The sequence below is a fragment of the Styela clava genome, chromosome 5 (assembly GCF_964204865.1).
Source record: "Styela clava chromosome 5, kaStyClav1.hap1.2, whole genome shotgun sequence".
NCBI classification, from domain to species: domain Eukaryota; kingdom Metazoa; phylum Chordata; class Ascidiacea; order Stolidobranchia; family Styelidae; genus Styela; species Styela clava.
The window spans coordinates 11,976,751-12,001,942 of NC_135254.1; the positions used below are offsets into that span (position 1 = coordinate 11,976,751).

General features: G+C 34.0%; 1 protein-coding gene across 1 annotated transcript; it reads right to left on the minus strand.

Moving 5' to 3' along the window:
- Positions 1–27: 27 nt before the first annotated feature.
- LOC120344170 (A.superbus venom factor 1-like) lies at positions 28–24,165 on the minus strand. Its single transcript, XM_039413277.2, has 43 exons — positions 24,012–24,165; positions 22,606–22,720; positions 22,297–22,380; positions 20,332–20,495; positions 19,717–19,822; positions 18,743–18,874; positions 18,361–18,406; positions 17,880–18,076; positions 17,459–17,588; positions 16,808–16,932; positions 16,495–16,552; positions 16,119–16,207; positions 15,647–15,753; positions 15,147–15,222; positions 14,743–14,934; positions 14,481–14,547; positions 14,171–14,331; positions 13,682–13,802; positions 13,004–13,184; positions 12,542–12,676; positions 12,114–12,202; positions 11,402–11,544; positions 10,807–10,858; positions 10,287–10,444; positions 9,757–9,889; positions 9,077–9,280; positions 8,624–8,696; positions 8,252–8,411; positions 8,045–8,154; positions 7,399–7,524; positions 7,173–7,333; positions 6,591–6,745; positions 5,923–6,100; positions 5,214–5,380; positions 4,826–4,955; positions 4,218–4,384; positions 3,622–3,752; positions 3,211–3,297; positions 2,751–2,851; positions 2,242–2,345; positions 1,707–1,792; positions 1,044–1,243; positions 28–589 (listed from the first exon to the last, which is right to left on the minus strand). The coding sequence occupies exons 1-42, from the start codon at positions 24,077–24,079 to the stop codon at positions 1,045–1,047; spliced, it is 5,268 nt and encodes a 1,755-aa protein (XP_039269211.2). The 5' UTR covers positions 24,080–24,165; the 3' UTR covers positions 28–589; position 1,044.
- Positions 24,166–25,192: the final 1,027 nt, after the last annotated feature.

Genomic DNA, 25,192 nt, shown 5'->3' on the forward strand with positions numbered 1-25,192 from the left:
AAAGTACAGAACAAACAAAACCAACAATGATACTGCTGCAACAACTTGATGCAGTCAGAATTTTATTCAGCAAATGTTGTGATTAGTTTTTGATAGGATGATTGTAATAACTACGGTATTATGACGGTAATATTTCCATTTGACTCAAACAAAAAGAATTTTGCCCAAAACGTCATTTTTATATGAATCTACTTGTAATGAAAATAGCTATTAAGCTCAAACCGTATCGAGGTAAAGCAGATAACAAAATACCTGATCAACATAGCTCTCATTCCGTTTATTCTATTTTATTAGGACATATATGAGGCCTCGAGGTAAACCTGAAATCAACGATATTGATAAAGGATCCTCATTTTTTGGAAAGTCCGTGGTTTAAATTTTGGATGAAAAAATAATACAGATTCTAAAATAATAAATCAGACAGATATAGAGCTGGATTTGTAGTAGCTTCTCGTTATCAAGGTTTGAATGTGTATGTATGAATCGGCAATCAATGGAAATGCAATAAAAAAAAGAAGGTAAATCATGAATACGTAGAACCTAATCGTAGATATGGGGACAATCGGTGTTATATCAGCAGACCATGAACCTGAAATATAATGAAATTAAAAAATTACAGCTTTTTTCAGCAATAGAAGATAAAATTTTGAAAATAAATTATTGAAACTCGATCACATGAAGTTTAATTGGTGAAATGTTTTTGCTGATACCAAATAATTAATTTTTTTGTTATTGGCATAGAAAAGTCAAAGTACCATAAAAACTAATATTTGACCCAAGATGCTTATTCAGGAAAACAGCAAAAATTTTTACTCAATGAACTAGTTTTACTAATTTACCTTTCATGATATATTGAACTAATTGTGAGAGTAAGCTATATTACGATAACTCCGATTTTTATCCACTCTTGGAGGCATAAGATAGTTGTCAAATTTTTGTAGATAGCTCAGTTCAATTGGAAGTTGAATTTTGTATCATACTTGTTAGTGCTCATACATAATACACATGTTAGAAGCATAAAATATATTTACAGCAGGCCTAACCTCAATCGCAACCTTCGATGACCTTTTGTCTCATATCCTCCTGATTGTCACAAATTCTAAGTTTTTGAAGTTTGCTTTTGCATTTTGGGCTTTTCTTCCTCTGTCCCTTGCACTCGACGCGGAATTTTTCAAACTTCTCGCACTTATCTCTCGACAGAGTTCTTTCAATTACGGCATCTTTATCGAAATAATAATCGAATCTGAAACAAATGGAATACTGTTAGGAAAAGTTACCGATATTATTAAGTTCCGATAAGTCGTAAACATATTCGGAACAGTCGAACCCGATTTACTGGTAATTCATTATTAGTCACCAATTGGAAATGGGTCGTTTTGCTAAGTTGCGATTTTGACGAATCTTGCGGACATTGTTAAATTTCTTCAAACAAATCCGCCATATTTTGTGACAAAGTCGGTTCTCACTATCGCGGTACGGTCTTACCGTATCGATGTGAAATTACACTGCAGTGAAACTTGATTTGCAATTTTGATTCGATTTAAATGATTAGAGGACACATTTCAGCGTAAGTCGTATAAGCTACCGGTACCGGTTACTCATCAAATCTTCGTTCATTGCTTCTTAGTACTATTTTACAAAACATGAGCATTGAAATCAATGTTGTTAAAAAAATAATAAGGTAAGTTGTAATCCCCGTACAGTACCTATTCCCGCCACTAGATTTGACAATTTTTTCCGGTTCCCTGCCTCGGACTAAATATGATCTTCCGGCAGCAAAATAATTTGAGTCCTGTTAAAATGAGTTGCAACTGTCAGTTCTAGCAATTAGCAATTCCTCATTGACCATCCGTACACACAGTGTTTGAGGACGTGTGCATAAATATATATACATATAATATTAACTGGATATTGCAGGGATCTTTATGGTTATTTTCCAACCTTTTTATATATTCGACTTACACACATTTACGATACCATCAAACGTTTCTATTTGGAGTTGCAAAATTAATATCCTTCACGAGGATCAATGGTCTCACCAGATCCGTCAATTTTTATACACTACAAACATTATTTGTACATATACTGTAACAATGTATTGTATACCCTTGTCACAAACAGAAAGTATATATTATATGGGAATATCTGATGTTTTGAATATACTTCATGATATGTATTCGGCGCGAAGGCTAACATAAAGAGATATGAAATGAATATTATAAACAATATATAATGTCTCACACTAAGGATCTTTACAGAAACGTCATTCACAGAGCATCTATCGAAACAATCTTTACGAATAATAAATGTCCTTATTCTGTTCCTTGCGACATTAGAATCCTCAGCTAAAAAGGATAATTTAAAGTGTAAAAATGCAATAAATCCTAACCATGCATGCCACAAATAAATTAAATGCAATTTGATGTACAGGCAACTATAATGTGAAAGTAATAAAGTTATATTACAATCAAAGACCACTACAAAAACATTGGTTACTGATAATTTGATAATATCAAAATTATAACAACTTTGTCCAGAATGTATTTATATTAAAAACAATAAAAGTGGGTTCGAACTCAACGTAATTCAATCCATTGAGTTCTTGGAGAATGAATTTTTCTTCAGCGCTTATATAGTAATACAAGAAGCAATTATTGCATCATTAGTATAGACTCCATAAAGCATCTTAAATTATTAGTTTTCGTTCGGTGAATCTACTCTCTGTCTGATCGAAACCTCAAATCACTTACACCTTCTGTGAATAACTTCTTCAACAACAGCAGTCATTTTGACAAATTGTGGCATACTATGAATGTCTACTTCAGTAACATTGACAAAAAATCCGTAATTTCTGAAAGAAATATAAATAAATATTGTTTCAACTATAGTCTCTTGTGCTTATACTGTGTTGGAGTTTATACGCTTTAATTACCAATAGCGGCATATTCGCTTTTAATTTGTAAATATTGAAACACTTTACAAACTAACAGAAAGCATGAAGGTAGCACGAAACTCCCAATCCTTACGCGAATTAATTCTGGTCTAACAGAGAGCCCTATTTTTGGAATTACTTGACAACACAGTACAATAGCGAGATGAATATCACAACTAACAACATCAACAACTATCTACATTTTTTGTGTTTGAAATAATGAAAGATTTATTTAAATTGAATTTCATCTTCTGAAGAATTTTTGAATTATATATTACCTGCCGCATATGCTTCGGTGTAGGTCGTGACAATCGGGTGAGCGATTAGTTGTTGCGCAAGTTTTAACAAGTTGTTCTTCTCTTGTTCTGTTCGAATAGCAACAGTGCAGTTCAAGCGATAAAAACGGAATAATATTGTATATATTTTGAATAAATTAGATATAGGTAGTTTAAGACCCAGTAACTATGGCGTGTAAACTGCTCCTTGAACAGAGTCCTATTCAGATCGAACTAGTTGGGCAGTTCTCGTTTAAACAGCAATCGCTAAAAATGGTCAGCAAATGTCTGTGATTATGACAAAATAGGATTTTGTGCGATTGAGCTGTAAACAAATTTTGTGTTTGCATGAACAATTTTATATTCCCGATAATTCATTGACAGATTTTCAAACTAAATCGCTAATAATATTACCTGCAAGTTGGACAAGCACCTTCCGCGCATTTACAAATTTGTTGAGTAGAATCGTCAATAGAGGTCGCAGAGCAACTTGTTCGGATCGTTGGTGACCCACCTGGTAGAGAGTAGGACTTGCTACAGGTGACCTAGAACCAAGAAAGTTTTCAACTGAAGGAAATTCTTTCAATGTAGAAAACATGTATTGAAAAAAAGTAAACCTCAATACGTGCAGATTTATTCAAATCTCACACAATAATTGGTTAGCAAGATGCAGGACTTGGATTATTGGTTAACCAAATGTCAGTAACAGTGAATTTAACCTGCTATAGGAATACGAAGTCAAAATATACAGTAATCATTGAAAACATTTCTTCTTTTCTACATGCTGCTATGTCTCACAAAATTACAAGTTGTTTTTTAAGTTGTTTGACGCAAATTAATTAGCAGTTTGACGATGTTTGACGCACAATAATCAGCCATGAGGAATTAGATGCACTTTTGTAGCTTGATTGAATAACTTCTAGAATCTAGATTACTGTATTGTACAATATACTTTAATACCTCTGCTATATAGATAAATGTGATTCTAATCACAATAAATATCATCAAACCTCGTCTGGCTTGTAATAATCATACACGACAATCTTAGCCGGGCTTGCTCCTTTCACGGCCACTGCCTCTTGTAATTTAAACCCAAGTGTTAAAGAATCTTTGCTTTGATTTGGAATCTTCTCAACATAAATGATAACTTTTTCGTCATGGATTTCATAATCGTCAACTGGAATATTAAAAACCTTTGTGTATTTGTTCACCATTGCAGATGAGTGATGAATTGTCTTTGCAACCTTATAATTCATGCTCTTATATTTCGTTTATATTAATACAATCTATTCAGAATGATGAATATTAGTTAACAATAATTCATGTTATAGATAATTAAGAAATAATCATGGTTTACCTATAAGGCAATCATATCGAATGAAAATGAGAGTCATTTAAAACAAACAAACTTCTAATCCCTAATATAGTCTTTCACTAAATTTTTTAATTTGATACTTAAGGTAAATCTATTCTCCAAGGTAATCTATTCAAAATTAGTTTACAATTGATGAATAAAGCGCCCGGATCCGAAATGTCCGTATGCATCTTTTTGTATTAGGTAAGTCTCACGCAGTGGATATATTTGTCTGTGGGAAGTTAGGAAAGTGTATTTACTTACTGAGGCCATCTACAGTATTGCCAATTTTTATTGCATCCAGAGTTGATTCAATTGGCACTAAGCCAGATATTAATCCGATATCTATTATTGCCATGCCTGAATCACCATCAGATAGCTTTTGAATATCCAACTGGAATAAGATCGAGAAAAATGTGAGAGACTTACTAAAAATACGAATGCCCTCAATAACAGATGTCGTTTTTAAGACTGATTGCATTTTAAGCATGTCGGTATCGCCAATGGTTGACACATGGCTTAATATGGTCAAAACTGTCTTGCAAATTTGGCGGAAAAGATTTCACAAAGTGAGGAAATAATTGATATATGAAAATTTGTTGAAAAACTCCGCAAAAAATATGTATATGCAAGCAACAAAACACTTTCGCACCACTAATTTGAAAACGTTTTTTCCTTCTCCCGGCGCGGCCTCTCCTTCCCCATCCTCTGCCATATGCCCAACCAGTTCTGTTGTTGCAATGATGTTGAAGTCACAGACTTCGGAATCTGAGGTTTGTCTGTAGATGCACCGATAGGACAAAGTGCCTCGACCTTCGCCTGTTTTATAAAATCGAAAAGTTGCAACGAAATATCTAGCAGAAATAGTATAAAAGTTGCTGTATGGAGAGAAAAATGACGCTATTATCTTAAGGGCTGGGCATTTTCACTGATCCAATGATTTCAGAATAGAATATTTTTTCAAACGAATCTCGAATACTTCAGAAAGATATTCAATTGTACGTTACTTTTTTTTTAATTGTGATGTGTCCTCCACGCACAAAAATTACTGAAAACGCGAATTCAGCCAGTTTGGCAAACTTTCGCATACAATAAAAAACGTGTTTCATTAATAACTAATTCGAAAGAACAGTCATGTGCAAGAATTCCATTGTAAAAATATCGCTTTAATAAAATGGAGAAATTCCACCTGACATTTGGCGGCTAAATGAAAAACATGATGGCAGTAATTCGAACTTTTTATCTGAATCGATTCAAATATTTAAGTAGTCAATTCGAAATGCCAAGTCTTAATTATATTATGATATTTGATAAACAAATTTCAGAAAATTTATAAATGATAAAAACATATTCGTGTTGACCTCTTGGAACAGCAACTTGAATGACGCGAGTTTCCCGAATAACTTCCGCAGGAACCTCTAACTCTTTGCGATAAAATTCATGTCTTTCATCTATGTTAAATGGCAAACCTCTCCTCCATTCCTGATTTCCAGGCGCAGTTAGTACAATATTAAGATGGGGATTCCTCGGCTGTGGTTCCTTATAAAATATACGAGTTCATAGTAGATCCATTTTCTATTTTACTATTACTGACATGGCAAAAGCTTAAAGAAAAATAAGTTTGAATAACAACACACTAGAAGAAAAATGGATTATCGTCTATTTTTATTTTGAAGTGAAGGAATATAAACTATTCGACAGGTGCATCTGATATGGGAGTAGACGTCATTTTAAAAGTTATAGTTATAATTTAGAATTTATTTACTCGGTACCATTGGGCACATGACCTTTCATAGGCAGTTGTTGAACAATCATCAATAACATTTCGATCTTCATGTGAAAACCAAAATGGTGTAATTGTAAAATTGAACGATGCCCCAAATTTGATTTTTGTATATATACTAGAAAACCACGGTTTGATTTCATTTCATTTTTTTAATTTTTTTTAAGCATAAAATATCATAAATTCTTATTCAATTTTTCTGACGAAAAAAGAAAAATCAACGTGGAGTGGATATTTTATCCTTACTGCATCTTCAATCCATTTGGCATATTCTGTCATAGATTGTATGGCAACTACAGTTGTTTGAGATGACTGAAAACCACCTCGATCATTTTGCTGATTCACCATCCATCGTGCAATGCTGTTGATCATCTGAATTGTACCTTGGTTAATGTCGCTACCTGTTTATTGGAGAAAACGAATTTATGTTCAAATTGTAAATGAACAAAAATATTTTCAAGCACAATTAAATCACCTCATAAACACACCTTGCAATTACTATTGCAAACAAACCTTGCAAACTACTATTATTCAGACTATGCCTGATCCTTATTCTTTGAGTAAATGCCACAGATATTCATATCTAGGAAAACTGGGGGAGAAAATACGAAGCGATGGCATCTAGCGGACGGCGCTATATGTGAACTCTAGCCGTAACATTGGTAACAAGAATATTAATACTAAATAGCACATCAGTTCTACAAGAAAAAATAAAACCATTTTCTAGAGAAAAAGAGAGGGAACGGTTATGAAAAGTCACAGGTCTAGAGTGGGAATAGTGTTATTTTATAGCGGGTTCAATTGTAATAATAATATAGCCTATGATACCTTCTTGTGCCAGTTTCACTTGGGCCAACAGTGCGTAGGCTGTAGTTTCTATATCAATTGGTGTTTGCTTCCTACGTCTCCAAGTTGGTATGTTTCGATTAGATTGTTGTGGACCCTTCCAAAATATTTCATCACCGTTTTGTCGTTTCAAATTCAGAAGCCTGAGATAAATATATTTTTTTAATGACATAAAAATCTATTACGCTATTCATAAATTGCTACTTGCTTTCGATTTGCAGCTAGAGTTGCAGGGTGTCTGGAATCTGCCAACGCTAGAGCATAAGCGGTAATTGCAGCTGTATAGGGTATATCGGGATTCGGTACCCCACGAAGATATGTTTCTGCTTTTCTCCTGAAAAGACAACACATCATTAATAATTTTTTTCTAAGTTGGGGAATTGAAACAACTGGTGATTTAATAAAAGTAAAGTTGACCTATAGATCGTTCCGTTAATTTGTTGTTATTGGATTTTCTAATTGCTGATGAGAAAAAATCTCTGTTCCAATTTACTAATGGACTAATGTATTTCAAACGACTGTCAACCTTTTTTCTATTTTTTATTTATATGGCATTTTTCACATCATAATGTTACCGTTTTATTTTATTTTGTTATGACACTTTCATTATAATAGATGAGCACGGTATTCCGATACGCATATCTGCTTTCCGATACTCTTTTCAGTCAATCTTTTCACAAAACTCAGTGCTCAGCTGGACAGCTAAAGTTTTAACGTACTGGTAACAACGATCGGTCTTGTTGAATATTGTGATCATGTTTGAAATTTAAAAATAATAATTTTTGTTGCTTATTTTATGCCTATTAAAGTACTTTCTACAGGTGCAAAAATGTGTCTACAAGTCATGATCATACATCATTGTATTAATCCGACTATTCAATGATTTCTCAGGACATTCCACATAAGTTTCAGCTACACTAATAAGAACGTATGCTGTTAGTGCAACCTCACCGCCTTCCGCAACCTGAAAACAAATTAGTAATATTAAAAATCAAAGCAAAACACGTAGAAATAGAAAATAGGAAAAATGTGAAGTTTAGTGGTGGTTATTAAATACTTACATTAACCCAATAATGTCTCGAATGTGCCTGTTCAGAAAATGCTCCATTTGGTTTTTGTTGTTTTTCAATCCAGTCTAATGAAGTACAAATCGGCCTTATATCCATCTCGGACCACACTTCCCGAGAGTGCAAGAACACTTTGTTAACGTACGCATTCAACCTGGGAGGAAATGAAAATAATGGTTTAATGAAAAATCATATTTCAAAAGACGATTTTCTAATAATATTGAATAAAAAATCACTCAATTCAGGAATTCGACCATAGAAATGAAAAACAAAAACTCATTCGTGAGTGACGTCTCAAACAATCACTGACCTCGTCCAGATCTAGAAATAGTCCTGAAAATAAGTTAATGTGTGTCACGTTCTTACCAGATAGTAGGAGCGTAGTAACTCCAAATTGCCCATTTACCATTGTTCCTGTGACTTTGCTGTCTTGTGTATCCTGAACATTGCAACAAATATTTTTTTTAAAAGACTATGGTAGGTATAAAAAAAAGGTAAACAATACAAAATAAAGTTCCGCCATTGTATACTTTTATTGTGGATACGAAGTGTTTCTACATAACTCAAGGTGATAAATAAATTGTAAGTAAGATGATTGTGATAGGAAGATGATTAACCCAAAGGTTACTTTTGGCTTGTCGTACACTTACGATGACGAAGCACACTAATGCAAACCGACCATCATTAAATACATAAGCAAGAAATGACGCATAGTAGTTGCGAAAATGGTATTTTTTATATGCTCTTACTATCATTTTAAAAAAATTCTACATCTTCAAAAGTTTGAGTGGGTTTTTGCGATTTCTATTCATGACTTACCATCTATTATGAATGTCTTTATTTGTGCTTGTTCGGAGGGCTTTGGGTCTCGAATAAATTTGAGATAATTGAACACAAATACATTCGGTCCCACACTTTTCATGTTTTGTTCTCCGCATCCATGGGGGAGACTGATTGAATTGTCCAAATTTTGCGGCGTTTCTGATATTGGATCAAATTGCAATAACGGTCCCAGATAACTCACTAAAAAAATTTCAAATGCGTTTCAAAGACATGCATTCAGCGGAAAACAATTTGTAAAATCAAAAACAAGTAATTGGTGAAATATATTACTACTGTGCTGTATTTACTCCTAATTAGCGTCTCAAAGTCTTAATTATGCATCTCCAAACGTGAGATGTCTATATCTAATTGTATGTCATTTTATAACATTCAGTTCAAACTGGTGATTTCAAACACTTCCTAATTTTGTTTTTGTTCGAACATCTGTTTAAGCATCAACAAAAAATATGTAACCAATTATGTGTTCCTAGAATACATTATGTGAATTTTCGAAATTCATTTAACTTTATGTGAACTTGGCCGGTCCCATACATACAATACATTTCAATATATTTGCATCATTGTCAAAAAATCATCGGAATTTTTGTGAGTTTTCATATCATCTTTTTTAGAATTTTTTTCGTTTCCATGCATTACACAATATTGTAAAATCTCACTATGCCCATATATCCAGCATTTTTTAGTTCCAGGAATCACGTTATCATCGGGAAACTCCAGGTTGATCTGTTGATTCGATCGTTCCGGATCTAGTGACAAAGAACCCGAGAATTCTTCCTCAGTACCAGATGGCTGCAACAACAAATAAAGAAAGATTTATTTCAGGAAAGAAATGAAAAAAGTTTTTTTCAAAGATCCAAGATCGAAATTATATTAACATAGTACTTGATTTGTACATGGAAAAGCAAGATATTGTATTACCTCATATATTGAATATAGAATAAATACTTGGTTATTAATGGTAGTATAAGCTCTAAACTCGGTAATTATTGAAATCTTATGAGTTGTTCAGGAGTGCTGCATCACTTTTTCATTATAAGCAATTTACTACGATGATAAGAATCAAATCATCGTACGGTCTTTTAATTTCACAAATTCGAATCATTAAATTTACTCTTTGCTAGTGCCTTACTTCGCAATCGATGGGATGTATTAAGATAAGAGATAAATATTAATAATGTACCCTGACCTCTATTTTTAATTTTCTTCTGATAAAATCCATTGATAGGACTTCTAATTCTATTTCAGTGTATCCTTCCTCAGGAATGGATAGTGGAATTGCAGAAAACACAATGGACTTGCTGGATTGCTTTTCAACAGTTAGAGATGCAACATCAGACCAGGTTCCTAAAACCAAGGTAACAATGTGAAAAAGATAATAAAATAGCCAACAATGTTAGGTTTAGACATGTCGCATCTTCCCGAATAAAATAGAAATTAGGGTTTCGCTCGGATATGCGTAACCGATTGACTTATTTCATTTCTACCTTTTATAAATTTCCTGAAATTACCAGCATAACACCTATTTTATGTTTATTTATGTCCTCCTCATCGTCGAAGCAAATAAAATTTTTGATTTAATTTTAATTCACGGCATGTGGACAAACATATCAAAAGGAGAAATTAATCTAGGCAAGTTAAGTCCATTTTAACATTGTTTGGAAAATTGAATTGATCAAATATTTTAAAACAGAAAGAGCAACTCTTACCTGCAGTGTACTGGGTACAAAGATGCCTGTCCCCTTTTATTCTCAATTCCACCTGAAACCAAATAAAATTTTGCGTCAGTGTATTGCTCAAACTATATCACTACGCCGTTATTTTATTTCTGGCAATAAAAATTTTTTCTCCGCAAGGTAAAGACTTTATTACGGTATTCTGTTGTATAGTTCAGTTGAATGAAAATCTCAGACCAATAATTTCTTTTACCTACTTTAAACTGTTTTAATTATTCTTCACGAATTGAGAGTACGGACTGTTTTACTGAATTGTTCGGTGCAGAAAGAATTATTCCAAAATAATACTAAAATATAACAACAGTCGTTTAAATGCGACCAGAAAATATCACCAAAAATGAATATCTCCAAAAGTCAAGAAGAAAACTTGAAGTTTTTTCATTATTGCATGCAAGAGAGGCAATTTGAATCAACTGACCCAAGGGTTGTATTGGCTTCATATTCGCTAGATGGATAGAAGTTGTGGTTATTATAACATGTCTGTATATGTAGCATGAATTTGTGATCGAGAACCTAATATAAAACAGTATTTTGCTACTCATTAATTGTTAAGTAATAAAAGCGCTACCTCTCTATCTTCTGTTGGGTGATAATTGAAAAAAGCAGCTCTGATTTGAACTTGTTCCATTATTTTGACAGAATAAGGAAGATAAAGCTGCACAAAAAAGTCTTTGAAAACTTTGAGTTCAGCTGGTTTTGCTACACAAAATCCTGAAAATATAATATTATGTAGAAGTAAATTTATGGGAAGATCGTTTTTATGGCTAATTTCCATCCATATACCACGAGAATAAATAGGAGAACTTTGATTCACATTCACAGAGGTTGCTACGTAGCAGACATATCGAAATTTGGATATCATGGAAATGAAAAAAAAACCACAAGTTAAGAAGAACAGTGTACGCAAAAATAAAGAATGTTGGAAATTTGATTGGAACAAAAAATCAACGGTTTTCGGGGGATAGAGATCTTAGTTGTGATTAATTTAATCCACACATAACATTCATTTGATACGTCCAATCCACTCGAATTTATGGCCAGCTAATTTCATCTACTTCGTGGTGTGACATTCGGATTTCTTCTAGTGATAACATGTACTCAATTGATCTTTAGGTTTGTACATTTTGTAATTTAATTGACACAACAACAATCACTTTCCAGTATTTTGCATATTTTATTATTAAAAGATTCACGAAGCACTTTGAATAAGCTTTGAGAAGTTTTTTTACATTCTCAAGTCTTTTTATATTTCCTTATTCTCATCAACTACGGATACACACCTTCAGTATTATGAACAGACAAGGCATCAATGTCATAAGTCGTTATGCTGTGAGGTGGTCGCTGTGTATGAGAAAACTTTCCTCCACCTCTGATAAAAATAAAATGTAGAAAGACCGCGTTATGCTGCGCTGTCACGTAAATAACATATGATATCAATATAAAATACACGAACAATATTTGCAAAAGCATTCACATAACAAAAATTGTGGATAGCCTGAGGAACAGACCGGAAATTTATGACGAGAAACAATTTTCTAATCATTGACCTCATTTATATATATCTAAATATTATTGCATTTATCATCAATATTTGTAAACGAAAATAAAACTTCTAGTAATTTGTGTGCTCATAACGGGGAGTTATCAATCATTGAAATGCGTCGTATTTATTAAATTCCATTAATTTCAATTCAATAAATACGCATACGAAAGAACTTCAGTGTTCCATAACCATCCTTCTTCAAAGTTAGTCCTTTTCATCTGACGTTGCTGTGAAGCGACGTCAATGCCTTGATGAGAGCTACTACTCCTTTGTGTCTCCTTTCCTTTTTGAAGAAAATCTCTAGAAAAGGATGAAGTCAAAGTCTAAGAAATGATTCATAGGCTATATACTGGTTTTGTACCAACCCGGTCCATTTTTGTACAATAATATTATTACCTTTGTGAAGAGTAAACAGTGGCGGAAGTGCCTCATAGAGGCAAAAAATATCTACTGGATTTTATTACTCGGTACTTCGTCCGGAGCAGGACTGAGCATGAAAGAAAACGGGTTTGGCAATTACATATCAATAAGCGTGTTTAATTTGGGACAGAGTTGACGTAAATCAGATAATAGGTAGTACAAACTTAATAATAATATCCTCTAAATAGGATTTAGAGAAAAACAAACCTTATAAATTCTCCCAATTCACAACCTTCAAGAAATGCACCAGTACATATATTTGTGTCCGAAGAATTCCAGTCCAATTTCAAAATTCTCAGTTTTCGCTCTTCACATGTTTCGTTAGCAAGATTTTCCTGTCGGCCATCACGCTTACATATCCGACGCAATAGCTCATCATGACTTGTAACTATATAATTATATATATATAAAGTTAACGTGTGATTTGTCGGTTTCATAACCCGATGAGAAACTACAATAAACCCAACCTGTATTCCAGGAGAATGGTTCATATTTTATTAGTGGAAATCAACGAATGCAAAGTGTTTCTAACTTATTCGATTACAGTGTAAACACAAATATAATGTTACTTTGTCATTGTTTGTACTGCACATTGAATTGAGAATCAATGGCATTTTAACTCAAAGCAAAACAACAGTATTACAATACAGCAGCCAATTACAATATACACAATTCGAAAGTTGCAAGTTCCAAGAGTTCTTAGTATTGTAACATTGTTGAAGTCAATAACTTCCGCATCACTTCGAAAACACTTTTCTCGAAACATACATTTGTATGGTAAACAGATTTCCAGTCGCATATTGACCGCTTTGTCGCATTGATAAACTAAATTCCATCGTAGAAACACAGGTAACATATTTTTTCAACTATAATGAAGTTACTCGCCTTGCTGTATTGTTGAAGCACCTCTCTTCTTTCTTTTTCTAGATGAGGTTTTATCTGGACAAGTTATGTTAGACTGTGTTGGCGAAGAAACCGATGATGATGCAAATGACAACCCTGCTTCCTAAAATTTGATGTATATACTATAGCCTAATTTCTTTTCAACATCGGTACTTGATAACACACAAGACATTTGTTAATTCTGTTTGAACTGTTTGTGTTGTTATTTCAATCATAGGCTGGCTACTCTTGTTAAACTCCGGGTGCAACAGACCACTTTTTCGCAGTTTAAAAAGGTCACAAAAATAATACTATACGCGCACACATTGCAAGTTGAGTTAATGTTTGAAGTCTCAAATTTATTTTGATAAAACAATGATATCCGTTATATCCAATATACGTTATATTATTCGTTGTTACTATTCCTAATTGCACAATTTTCTACAAAAAAATAACAACATCTGCAATTTGTTATCATATCGATCCTCTGACCTGGAAAACATTTAGTCCATTGCTTCCACCAGCAACGGAGCAACCCATGTCGAAAGATTCCATTTCATGAAACATTTTATGGCGATTGAGTCGCCCCTTCTCATTGAGATAATATGCAGATCTGTCAACAGCAGAGGTCCCAATCATCGCCCTTGGCTCACCTTGAAAATTGAGAAATGTACTTCATTATTCTTCATGAAAAACGCCATATTTTTAGGACAAGTTTCAAAATACATTTTACTTCAAATTACGATTATGAATAATCGGAACTCGAATATTTTTGCGTCTTTATTTCTAAATGTCGGCTTACCTTTATAGCTGATAGCCACTGTTTGACCCGGTTCAATTTCTGTTTTGTCTACCGAGATTGCCAATTCCTGCAATTGTGAAGGAATTTGAATTTTTTTTAATTAAAAGAATCAACATTATCACTCATCACCAAAGTTTAATGATGCCGAAAAAGTTAATCCGATTTGTTCGCACAAAGAGATTTTCTACAATATGCCCCACGTACACTACTTTCAACATTAGTTCTATAGGTTGGCAAACTTGGCTAGTTTATTTATACGTACTTCACTTATACAAACGTCATCGATGTCAACAGACAGCGAATCGGACACCATATTGTTGCTATTCATGAAGTAAGCGACCACTCTAATACTGGGTGACATTTTTCTTGTAATAGTAATAGCTTGACTTGATTCCCTTGCTGAAGAACTGCGACTATGCTTTCCGGAAAGTATAATTCTTCCTTTTGACAAAACCTATGATTTCAAGAAAGCAATCCTTAATAATTGTATAACGTATACTGATATATTTTGTCGTTTCAAGTTTTTCACTCACTAATGATATGTACTTTTGCAGAGATAATAAATGATTCATTCCTTTCACTTTCTTTTTACTAAAAAGTTTTTAACAATCTTTAACAATAGGAATGGAAACAACAAGTTTGAATACTAAAGGGTTTACACCGTACCAAATAAAAAATCTCTGTTGGGTTGGCTCCCCTTGCGCGGAATTTGACATACAAGTTTTGACCCACTGTAGCATGACTGAAAAATAAATGGATAAGCATATAATTTTACTGAATAAAGTGTTTTTGGAGTTATTTTATTATTGGAATATTTGGATGCGGGCGATTAGAATTGTATGTCTAATAAACACACACAAAAGCACTTATTTACAGCACGTATATATCTACATTGATACAGCAGGTATCTAAGTACAACATAATACCAACTGGGCGTATAGCAGTCTTAGTATATGCGAGCAAAATAGTTATCGGACATGATTGCCTTGTGATGTGAATATGATTTGATGCTTTTAATCGAATGACAAATTTCAGTATATTCAGGCGCCTATTTCTGGTACAGTGGAGAGTCCCCTGACCTTCTCGTTCGTATATTTGAGCATAGCTCATTGCTACTAACTATAAATATAATAATAAATATAAATAAAAATAAATAATAATAATACCTATCGGCACTCAATCGTAAGTATCCCGCGCCAGATTGATGTCTATTCAAAGTAAAAATTTTTTGCGCCTGATCATCATTGTCAATTTGACTGTCATCGGTTCTAACCTTAGATTTATGACAATAATAAATCCAGTTAAAGACAATTTAGTGGTCATCACATTTGTAAACATGTTAATTTACCCTTTGGTGAATATTGTCAGATAATGTGAACTCAGGCATTCTGCAGATACTTAAGCAATACCATTGGTAACATCTTTATAAAGAATATTTTTTGCGCTGTGTTTTGCATGACTTTTCCAGCAGTTTGGAGTAGTATTATGGGATTGTGGAAGAAGTGAACTGTAGCTAATTGAAACTGTAGTTTAGTGTGGAATGGGTTATTTTTCCTCGTCTGTGTCAAAAATGCTAGAAGGAATTCTATATCCTACAAAGGATGATAATACTCGATTTGCTGTTAAAAAGTGACATACTGTTACAGAAATCTGATTTCCTGAAGTAGGTGTGAATATTGGTATCTGCACAGTTCCTTCATCATCGGTATTTCCATGTTGTCCACTCCCTACAAATATATAAATATGAGATTATAATAACTTTGCGTGATTTTGCCGAATCCCGTGACTAAATCTGTCTCGAATTATCAATTGAAGAAACTAGTAATATGTCTCGAAGAATTTCAAAAATCCAAACGTCAAACTGGTATATTATTGCTTGTTTTCAGTCAGATTTCGTAAAAAAAAAGTTCGCTTTCTTCTCCATATCTTATTAGTCAAATGTGATTCCTGATTCTAGACCGAGTAGTAGTTAAAAAATCATAAAGCAATTCATTATATTAATTTATTAGCTCACCCAGTACAACACGAACACCCGGAACAGTTTTTTTTGTGACAATATCTCGCACAATGACCTGCGAAACATAGAGAGATTTATGTTGTAACTTAACATATTAGATTTTTATGAAGGAGGAGGTAAGTTACATTCATATTTTTGAAAGCAGCACCAATTTACAGGTAGCTTAGTTCAAAACAGCATGGTATGTCAACGCGAGAAAGAGAAACACAAATAAAGCCATAAATATATAAATGCATGTTATTCGACGACACTGATTGATTGTGTTTGAAATATTGGATAAACAGCTATTCTAACAAATAGCATAAGTTACATTGATATCTTGCTCCAATCCTCCAACATAATATTTTGGCGTTCGCGACATATCAATAAGATATGGTGTCTTTGTGATCAATATACCATCTTTTTGAGCTGATTCAAAAGTTTGTTCGGCTTTACCTGTAAAATATAATTTCCCGTATTTGCGAATATAAGTAGCGCTGAAAGCTAATTTTTCTGGATCGTTACGGGAAGTGGATTCTTTGCAATTAAAATTTTCATTGTCGACTTGCATGAGTGGATTAGATATCCGGGCCTCTACCTACATTGAAGATTGAAAGCAATAATTTCTCTCGCAGTGAGCCCTTCTATCCATTCTCACTTTTTAACGAGATCTATTGAATTCCCTCCACAAATTAACGACATCGCAAATTTATAGATTCGATTAATGACAGTAAATTCTGTGTGCATTCCTTCAACATCATACGATAATACACAAAATGAAGATCATATCGTTGGCTGTTGAGTATAGTGAGCACCTGTGACAGAATACTAGAAACATATTTATAAACATAAAAACGCTTAAGTCCATAGCGTACTGAAAGTTTGATATCCCGTTACATCGCTCTGAAAAATGGTGAATGTCATCAGCACAAATAAATTTTTTTTTTTATTTGTAGATATTTTCACGCACAATCTGACTTACCCATAACAGAAACAGTGACTGAAACAGACGCCTTTGCCGCTATTAAATTCTCCCAGGTCATATCTGGAAGTGTAGCTGGAATTGTAACCGGAATTGTAATTTCTGCTTCTCCATTTAGTAATACTTTGGGCTGTTGAAAAAAAATCACTTAAGGCTTATCGACAAATCAAGGCTGAAGTTTACGAGTCTTATATGTGCCAACAACAATGAAGAAAATGAAATAATAAGTTTTTTAACGAAGTTTAAAAATGTAAACGTTTGTAATGTAAATAATGTAATATATATATATGATGCCCCTACATTTGACAAAATTACTATTTGAAAGGCAATCGTTGCCTACGCGGTATGCGGACGTAACGCAAATTGCACCGACTGGCGTTTCTAATAATAGCTAAGCATATTTCTTGTAAGATATACTCACTCGTTTTCGATAACTCGATGGCCTTTTGTATATCTCCTCAGGCTGCCTCCCTGGAATAACGACACTGGCAGAGAACGCGTACAATCCCACAACAGGCTCACCATAACTATACATTGCTTTTATTGTTGCTTTAATTTTGCCGTTTGGCCTGACATAACTTTGTTCAAGGTCTATTGTCACCTTATACATTGGTAGCACTGAAAGAAGAAAGTTTAATCAAATTTACACTTGACAAATATTTCCTCCTCATTATTTTCATTTATAAGGTAACTCCCTAACTATTTTTTTACTAAGAAAAAATGGCTAAAAAACAAGTTTTTTTTGTTTGGGGATCACTATTACCAAACCTATATGTGTATTGATACATGAATTCGAAGTGAAACTTCCAGTCACCATCATCAAATATATAAAATGTAAGTAGGTAAAGGTATAATTTTTGATATTATATTCATATATATCGGTGTTTCATATCCATACCAACCGTATTTGTCAACTTTGAATTCAGCTGAACCTTCTGATGTATGGAGCTGAAAACAAGATATTACATTAGATATGAAAAGTTTCAAATGTCGATGTAGATTATAGAACAATAGCCTTGAAATATAGCTCAAACGCTGGTCAGTATTTTGCAATTTAGGTTATATTTTCCTCATAGCGTGCAGTGTTTCATTGGTAGAATTTCAGAATTAAAACAATACTATAATCACGACTTGATTACAAACACTTGTGAGTATTTCGCGATTTAGTCATTGTAAACACCAAGAAGTAGTCTCGATTCAGCGACTTTTGTTTGGTAAATGAAAAATATTCATAGACCTGAGTAAGCATCATTGTTAGTCTTGTTGAATTTTCAAAATACTCACGCTGTTATTAACTTTGGCAACTACATAATAAGATCCCAAAGGTGGATCAGTTGGAATTTTATATGTCGATGCCACAAATGCATCACTTCTGAAGTTACTATATTCCTTCCATATACCGACACCTTCTTTAGTCTGCAAAGCAAGCGAATACACACAACATAAAAGTATAAATTGCAATTCATAAATAGTAGTCTTAGCCGTACGTGCTTTTGAAAATATGGTCAGTGTTTGGGTATGTGTCCGGGTGAAAATGAATTTTGCAAAATGCGCTTAAACAAGCATTCACGCCAGGTCTCATTTAAACGAAAAAATAACAAGTACATCGGGGCCATTTTGGGTTAGGAATTATTGAATATTTGCAAAAGAATTTGTGTGTATAGATAGATGGCAGCAGAAAGCAGTGCTTCTTAATTCAGTTTATAAAACACTTTATCAAATGACTGCTCGGTGTTTGGGGAAAACATGCGCAACTATTGTAATCTCGTATCTCTTTCCTGTACTTATGAAAAAACAAAGTTATCATATCATTACCAGGGGTCGCAGAGCGATCTTGAAAAACAATCTGTAGGATTTGTGCACCACAATCAAATCAACAATGTCCATTTTAGAATATTTAACAATATTTCTCCACAATTTGTTGTTTTGGAACCCCGTGCGAAAAAACCCATAATTATAGTTTCTAATCGCCAAGAAAAAGTCTCAATAATTTTTTACACACAATTGAGACAATCTTCAATTGAAGCTTATTATCGGAAACGCAATGGACCTATAGATCAATTTTTAAATTGTTGTTTATAATCTTTTTGTTGTTGTGATTATTGTTTTCCTTCTTTTTTCTCCGCAACTAATACCAATTGATTTCAATATGTAATTCTTAAAGAAGACGAAAGGAGACTGTTCCAGTCATTTGGTGATATCGAGAGTAGAGAACGTGTAGCAAACTTTTTTACTTATCATATTAAAAATGAACGAACCCGAACAGACACTTCTATATTTTCAACTCCTCCCATTAAATTTTGACGTAATGGAAGCATCTCTGAATTTAGAGGAATGACCCGGATTCTAACATTCTCGCCTGGTCTGGAAAATGAATATTAATAAGTGGCAATCATAGTGGCATATCCATATTAGGAACTTGTCTATTTTGTGTTTGTTTGAATGTTGAACATTTGAGTAACGCCGCTGATCTGTAATATCTTTTTGAATTACCAAGTCCATACATTGTCGTTTTCCATCTTATATATATATTTTAACTCACGAAAGTATATTTCGTGAAATATCGAACCCATTAAATCGAAGGAAGGTATAGCTCAGCGTTCCACAATTTTATCGTTTTGGGGAATTAAATTCCAAATTGTGCCTACGCGTAGTTACTAACATTCGTTACTTATTTAATATTGTATAAACGGATTTTTTCGCACAGTCATGATCATGAGTGATAAAACCTTTTTAGAAAGCAAATGGGGGGTCAAAACTTTAGTGCGCCACTCATACTTTCGGCCACAATAATTAGTTATTTTGGAAACATTCAAAAAGAATAAAACTTTCTTGCGCAAAGTAAAATTAGGCCACTAGAAAACCCAACTTACTTATAAATTGGTCTATCCGTCTGCACAAATATGTAATCACTTTCTCCGGTCAAATAAATGAGTTTTTTCTTGTTAATTTGAGGATGATTCGGAATGGTGATACGAACATGCAATTCGACCCTCTTGTTTGCAATTGTTTCAGAAGCTAATTTAGCTCTTGGAACCTGTGTTATAAATGTTTGCAATATATAGTTTGAATATTCCAAGACTTAAAAAAGGTCGTGACACTATTCCACCGATGATAAATGACATTATACACTAATAGTTCTATAACAACGGTGGTCAAAGCGTAGTAGTAGTATGAAAATCGTGGTGGCGGGGAATTTTATATCAGTCAAGCGACAAATCGCACGTCACAATTGTCAAATGTAACTTGCTGCGTTGGCGGCATTGCAGCTTGATTGCGGTTAATCTCAATTAGAGTGCGATATGACCTCAAGTAAAAAGCGAAAATACGAAGAACAGAGTTGTCAAGTCAGAATGGGAAAAAGAAGCCGAATTCGCTAATCAAGAAAATAAACCTTTGTGCTTAATCTATCATAAGCTGCTGCTAAGCCAGAATAAAGTTAGCAATATTAAACGGCACCATGAAACGATCACAAAAACTTCGTATAAGACTACCCTCGTAAATCAGCTGTAAGAAAACACAGATTAACTCACTTTAAATGATTACTAAAAAGACAGCAGAAATTTATGATATCATTTGGCAAGGAATCCGATGCAGTAGCTGAAGCTAGTTTTGTTATATCAGGGAATATTGCTCGTGCCAAACGCCCATCAGACTGTATTTTGGGGGGGAAAACATCGCTGATGTTGTTGCAGCCCAAACGCCGGTTTCGCGCCGAACTACACAAGGCGCATCTCCCAAATTGGTACTAAAGTAAGAGTTACAATGAAAAATGTTTTAACCTTCGGACAGCTCAAATCCCTGACCATTTTATGGGTATTTTTAAACTTATTTTTTTTTGTCAACCATTAAGCCCTAAATCTTAACTCATGGCTTTTTGAAAGCGTCTGCTAGAGTTCTATTCAGCAATATATCTTTAAAACACACTCATCGAAAAAAAATTTTTGCAAAAAAATTTCAAAAATTTCTAAGAAAAAATTGAACTTTGAGATATTCTGTGTACAGTAGAGGGTAAATAATTAATTCCTAATTAATTAATTTTTTCTTCAACGTTTTCGTCAAGTTTTTCCTAACATAACAATACCAAAACGACTATTATAGCATAAATGGTTATTACTTTGAAATTCACAATTGTATTTACAGTATTATCAAGTTCAAGGTCCAATTACCGATTTTGATGACGTCACAGCTCTTATTATTACTGCACAGACCACCCCCAATGCAAAAAAATTAAATTTTTTCGACGGAAATGCGCGTAGAACGACGTAAACAATCCCATACGCACATTTACGCGTTAAAATTACCATTAATTTTACTTTTTTTTTACATACAAAAAATCTCCATACCTCTGCCAACTATGGAGCAGTCAAAATCATATTTATCAAAACAACACAGCGCCAGGGATGGTCAGGGATAGTTAGTATGACTGAAAATACATGCTAAAACAATAATAAGTCGTTATAAAGGAGTATTTCCTGTCTGAGCTGAGTCGACATTTTCAGACGTCTGACAGGCAATTTTGAAATCCACGCTATTTATACGATACCGCACTTTGCGTCACGGCTGGAAGGTTTTATCGCTTCTCTCATACCAGGGCATTACGTCAATAAACAGCTAAGAGCGATAGTAACAGTAGGTTACCATGCGCTAGCCTTAATAGTGTTGAAAAGCCCATATGGGCTTACCGGCTGTGGGAGGGTTTTAATGAGCTCCAATATTAATAATTACAAAAATTATGCGGCTCTCACATATTTCTGACTTCTTCACGCGGCTCTTATACTGAAAAAAAGTGCCCACCACTGGTCTATACCAATATTAACCGTAAGATTCTAACTTACATTGAGTGCAAAACTGATCGGTTCTCCAGCACTTTTCTCTTGATGATTTGTACTGTTAATAAATTCCTGCCCTCTCGGATAATCCTGAAATTATGATATAAAATAAAGTATTTGAAATATGGTGAATATTTTACTGTTTATACTGTAATACGATCGAGTTTTCAATCAGAACCAGCGCGTGATATTACTAATTATCACGGACTCGTCTCAATATTGTTTACGGAAGTGTATGCTTGATTAAGTGAATACCGGTATGCTGAAAACTACTAAAACATAATAGGTTTCGATTTAAAAAGAATTAAACTCTACCTTGAGCGAGGCATAAACATCTACTAGAGCATTCCCGTAACCATGAAGATTTATGATGAAGTTTTCATTCGTATCAATTCGCAGTAGTTTCGGATGGACGATGGAGTAAGTTTGCCTGATGATATTAAACAAAAACAAAACAATAAATAGTAATTGTTTTTTGCTCATAAATCAATAGCACTACAACTTAATGAAAATAATTTTACATAGGGAAATTTAAAATTAGGTATAGGCTACATGAATGAGGCACGCTGAAGAAATTAGTCACAGGTACTAATTGTATCGATGTTTTGAAAGAGATATTTCCGCCACTGACACTCAACAAGACGAGAAACTAAAGCACTGAATTTAGAGCGAGCCATGTTTAATGTCATAGAATTTTCAAAGGTCTACAAGCTACAATGTAAATTTTACCACGACAACAAGCGACGGGGCCGTCAAACTTCAGGGGAAATTCACAGTTGAAATCTCGAAAAGATGAATAAATGCACATGAAGCATTTCGGGGTCGCCTTAATCACACCTAGTCCCAGGATTCGTGAGTCAAATGGCCAAATTGTCATGTCGTTACTGCATACCAAAGGTGATATTCGACATAGTGTGGTCACTGGTCACAATTGAAAAAACTTCAATACGATTGTGGTAAACTATAATTTGTTTTGTATATATATTTGAAGTTATTAAATGACAGTATTATAAGCGTGCTGTTAGCCTGTTAGAGAGCGTTTTTAAATTTGTAAACTGATTTCAGTTAATTTTTTTTTTAATTTTAAAATTCAACATTTAGACACGCTTCATGAATAAGCAATGCCTCGGGAGTCCAACGTTCCCTCTACAAGCTGTGCGGCCGCGCAGCTGGCCGAGAATCCCCGCTCAGTACTTTCATTTTGCCGCGCACTTCATAAGTATTGACAATTCTGTGTTCGTTTAAAATGTTTTGTACTTTTCTATTTTTCCGCGCAGACCTTTTTTGAGCTCACATAGCCTTCCATTCCCTACTAAGCAATCTCTTAGACCTAGAGGGAACGCTGCTCGGGACCGCAGTAGGCCTACAATGTGAATGTGTAGGAATTCTTTTCTACATCAACATTCCTTAGCCATGAGATTAATCCAAATCCTTCGCTAATTCAGTACCGCTTTGATATCAAATACACGGACATACATGCATAAAATCGATTAGCTGTATATGTACGGCTGGCTGTATGCGCTTATTTTTGGCTGTACGTATATCTCGTCACCATCCATATTCACGCATACGGGTTTTGCCAATTTTTCTAATTGACCAAGCTGATTTATCTATCGAGGTTGCATCATCATCAATTATAAGCGATCGTCCTATAACCAAGATTATAGTCCTGAGGTGAGATTTATTTAACATTCATGCTAATTTAATAAAAATGCACTTACCCATGAGCTACGTTTGTTTGAAGTAATAATAGCACTGCAGTGAAGACGCCGAGATAAATTGAACCCATATTCCTTCTACTTCGACACGGCAATGGTTGCCGCAATCGAAAAATATGAGCAAACTGTGCAATAAAGGATTTATAAACTAGAATTCATTCCGAAGAACTTTTTCGATTTCAATCAGATTGTTAATTTGAACAACTTCCTGAGTTTGTTATTCGCTTGGTTTGGATTTCGTGAGAAATATTTCAGATTGAAAGCCAAATTCGTTCCTACTTGCTATTCCTGGAAATGTGCAAGAGCAAATGGAAACCACCTTGCATTATTGGTTTCGATAAGTAATAAAAGTTGAAGAAAGTAAATGCCATTGCTTTAGAGGTATTGGTGTTCACACAAAGCTCAAGAGTTAAAATAAGTATATCAACATGTGAAAAAATTGGTTCCATTACATTTGAACCCACGTACATTTGAACCCATGGCAATTGCACCTGCATACTATTGCACCTATGGAAATTTTTTTGTTGTACGGATAGTTGAACCCATACTAACCCTAACCCATGGGTTTCAGCACCCGCATATTGATTGAACCCGCGGATATACACATGGGTTCAAATGTACGTGGGTTCAAATGTACGGTCACCGAAAAAATTATATTCAGAACTTTCCCTAATTCGTTTTACACTCTTTTTGAACTGTTTTTCAAAAACTGCTGTAGTTTCATAAAAAAATTTCCTAAACTCTGAAAAACATTTAAATACAATTTAATCAATTTAAAATTAGGTCGAACTTACATACCGAAATTAGTCTAAAATACGTTTGACGCGAAACTTCAATATGAAGTAAGAAACATTTATGAATGTTTTGTGATATAATGATTGTTGTACAATAATTCAACTGACTTGGATACATTAACAGCAGTGATGGGTTGCAACTTAGGAAAAGGTTCTCTTTTGTATCCACTAAAAATGAACACGTTCCATGTCCGCGTCAAACCCTGAACGACTGGACGTTTCGTTCATTTTGTGACGCCATAACGGCGAACATCCTAGTTCGAGAGCACATAGTACTATACTTGCCTTGTTAAACATTAAACTGATTGGAAAGCACGCACTTTCCGTAATTTGATAGTTTTATTTAGACAGATATTTTGTTTTACTCAAGAAGGTTGAGAAGCATTGGTC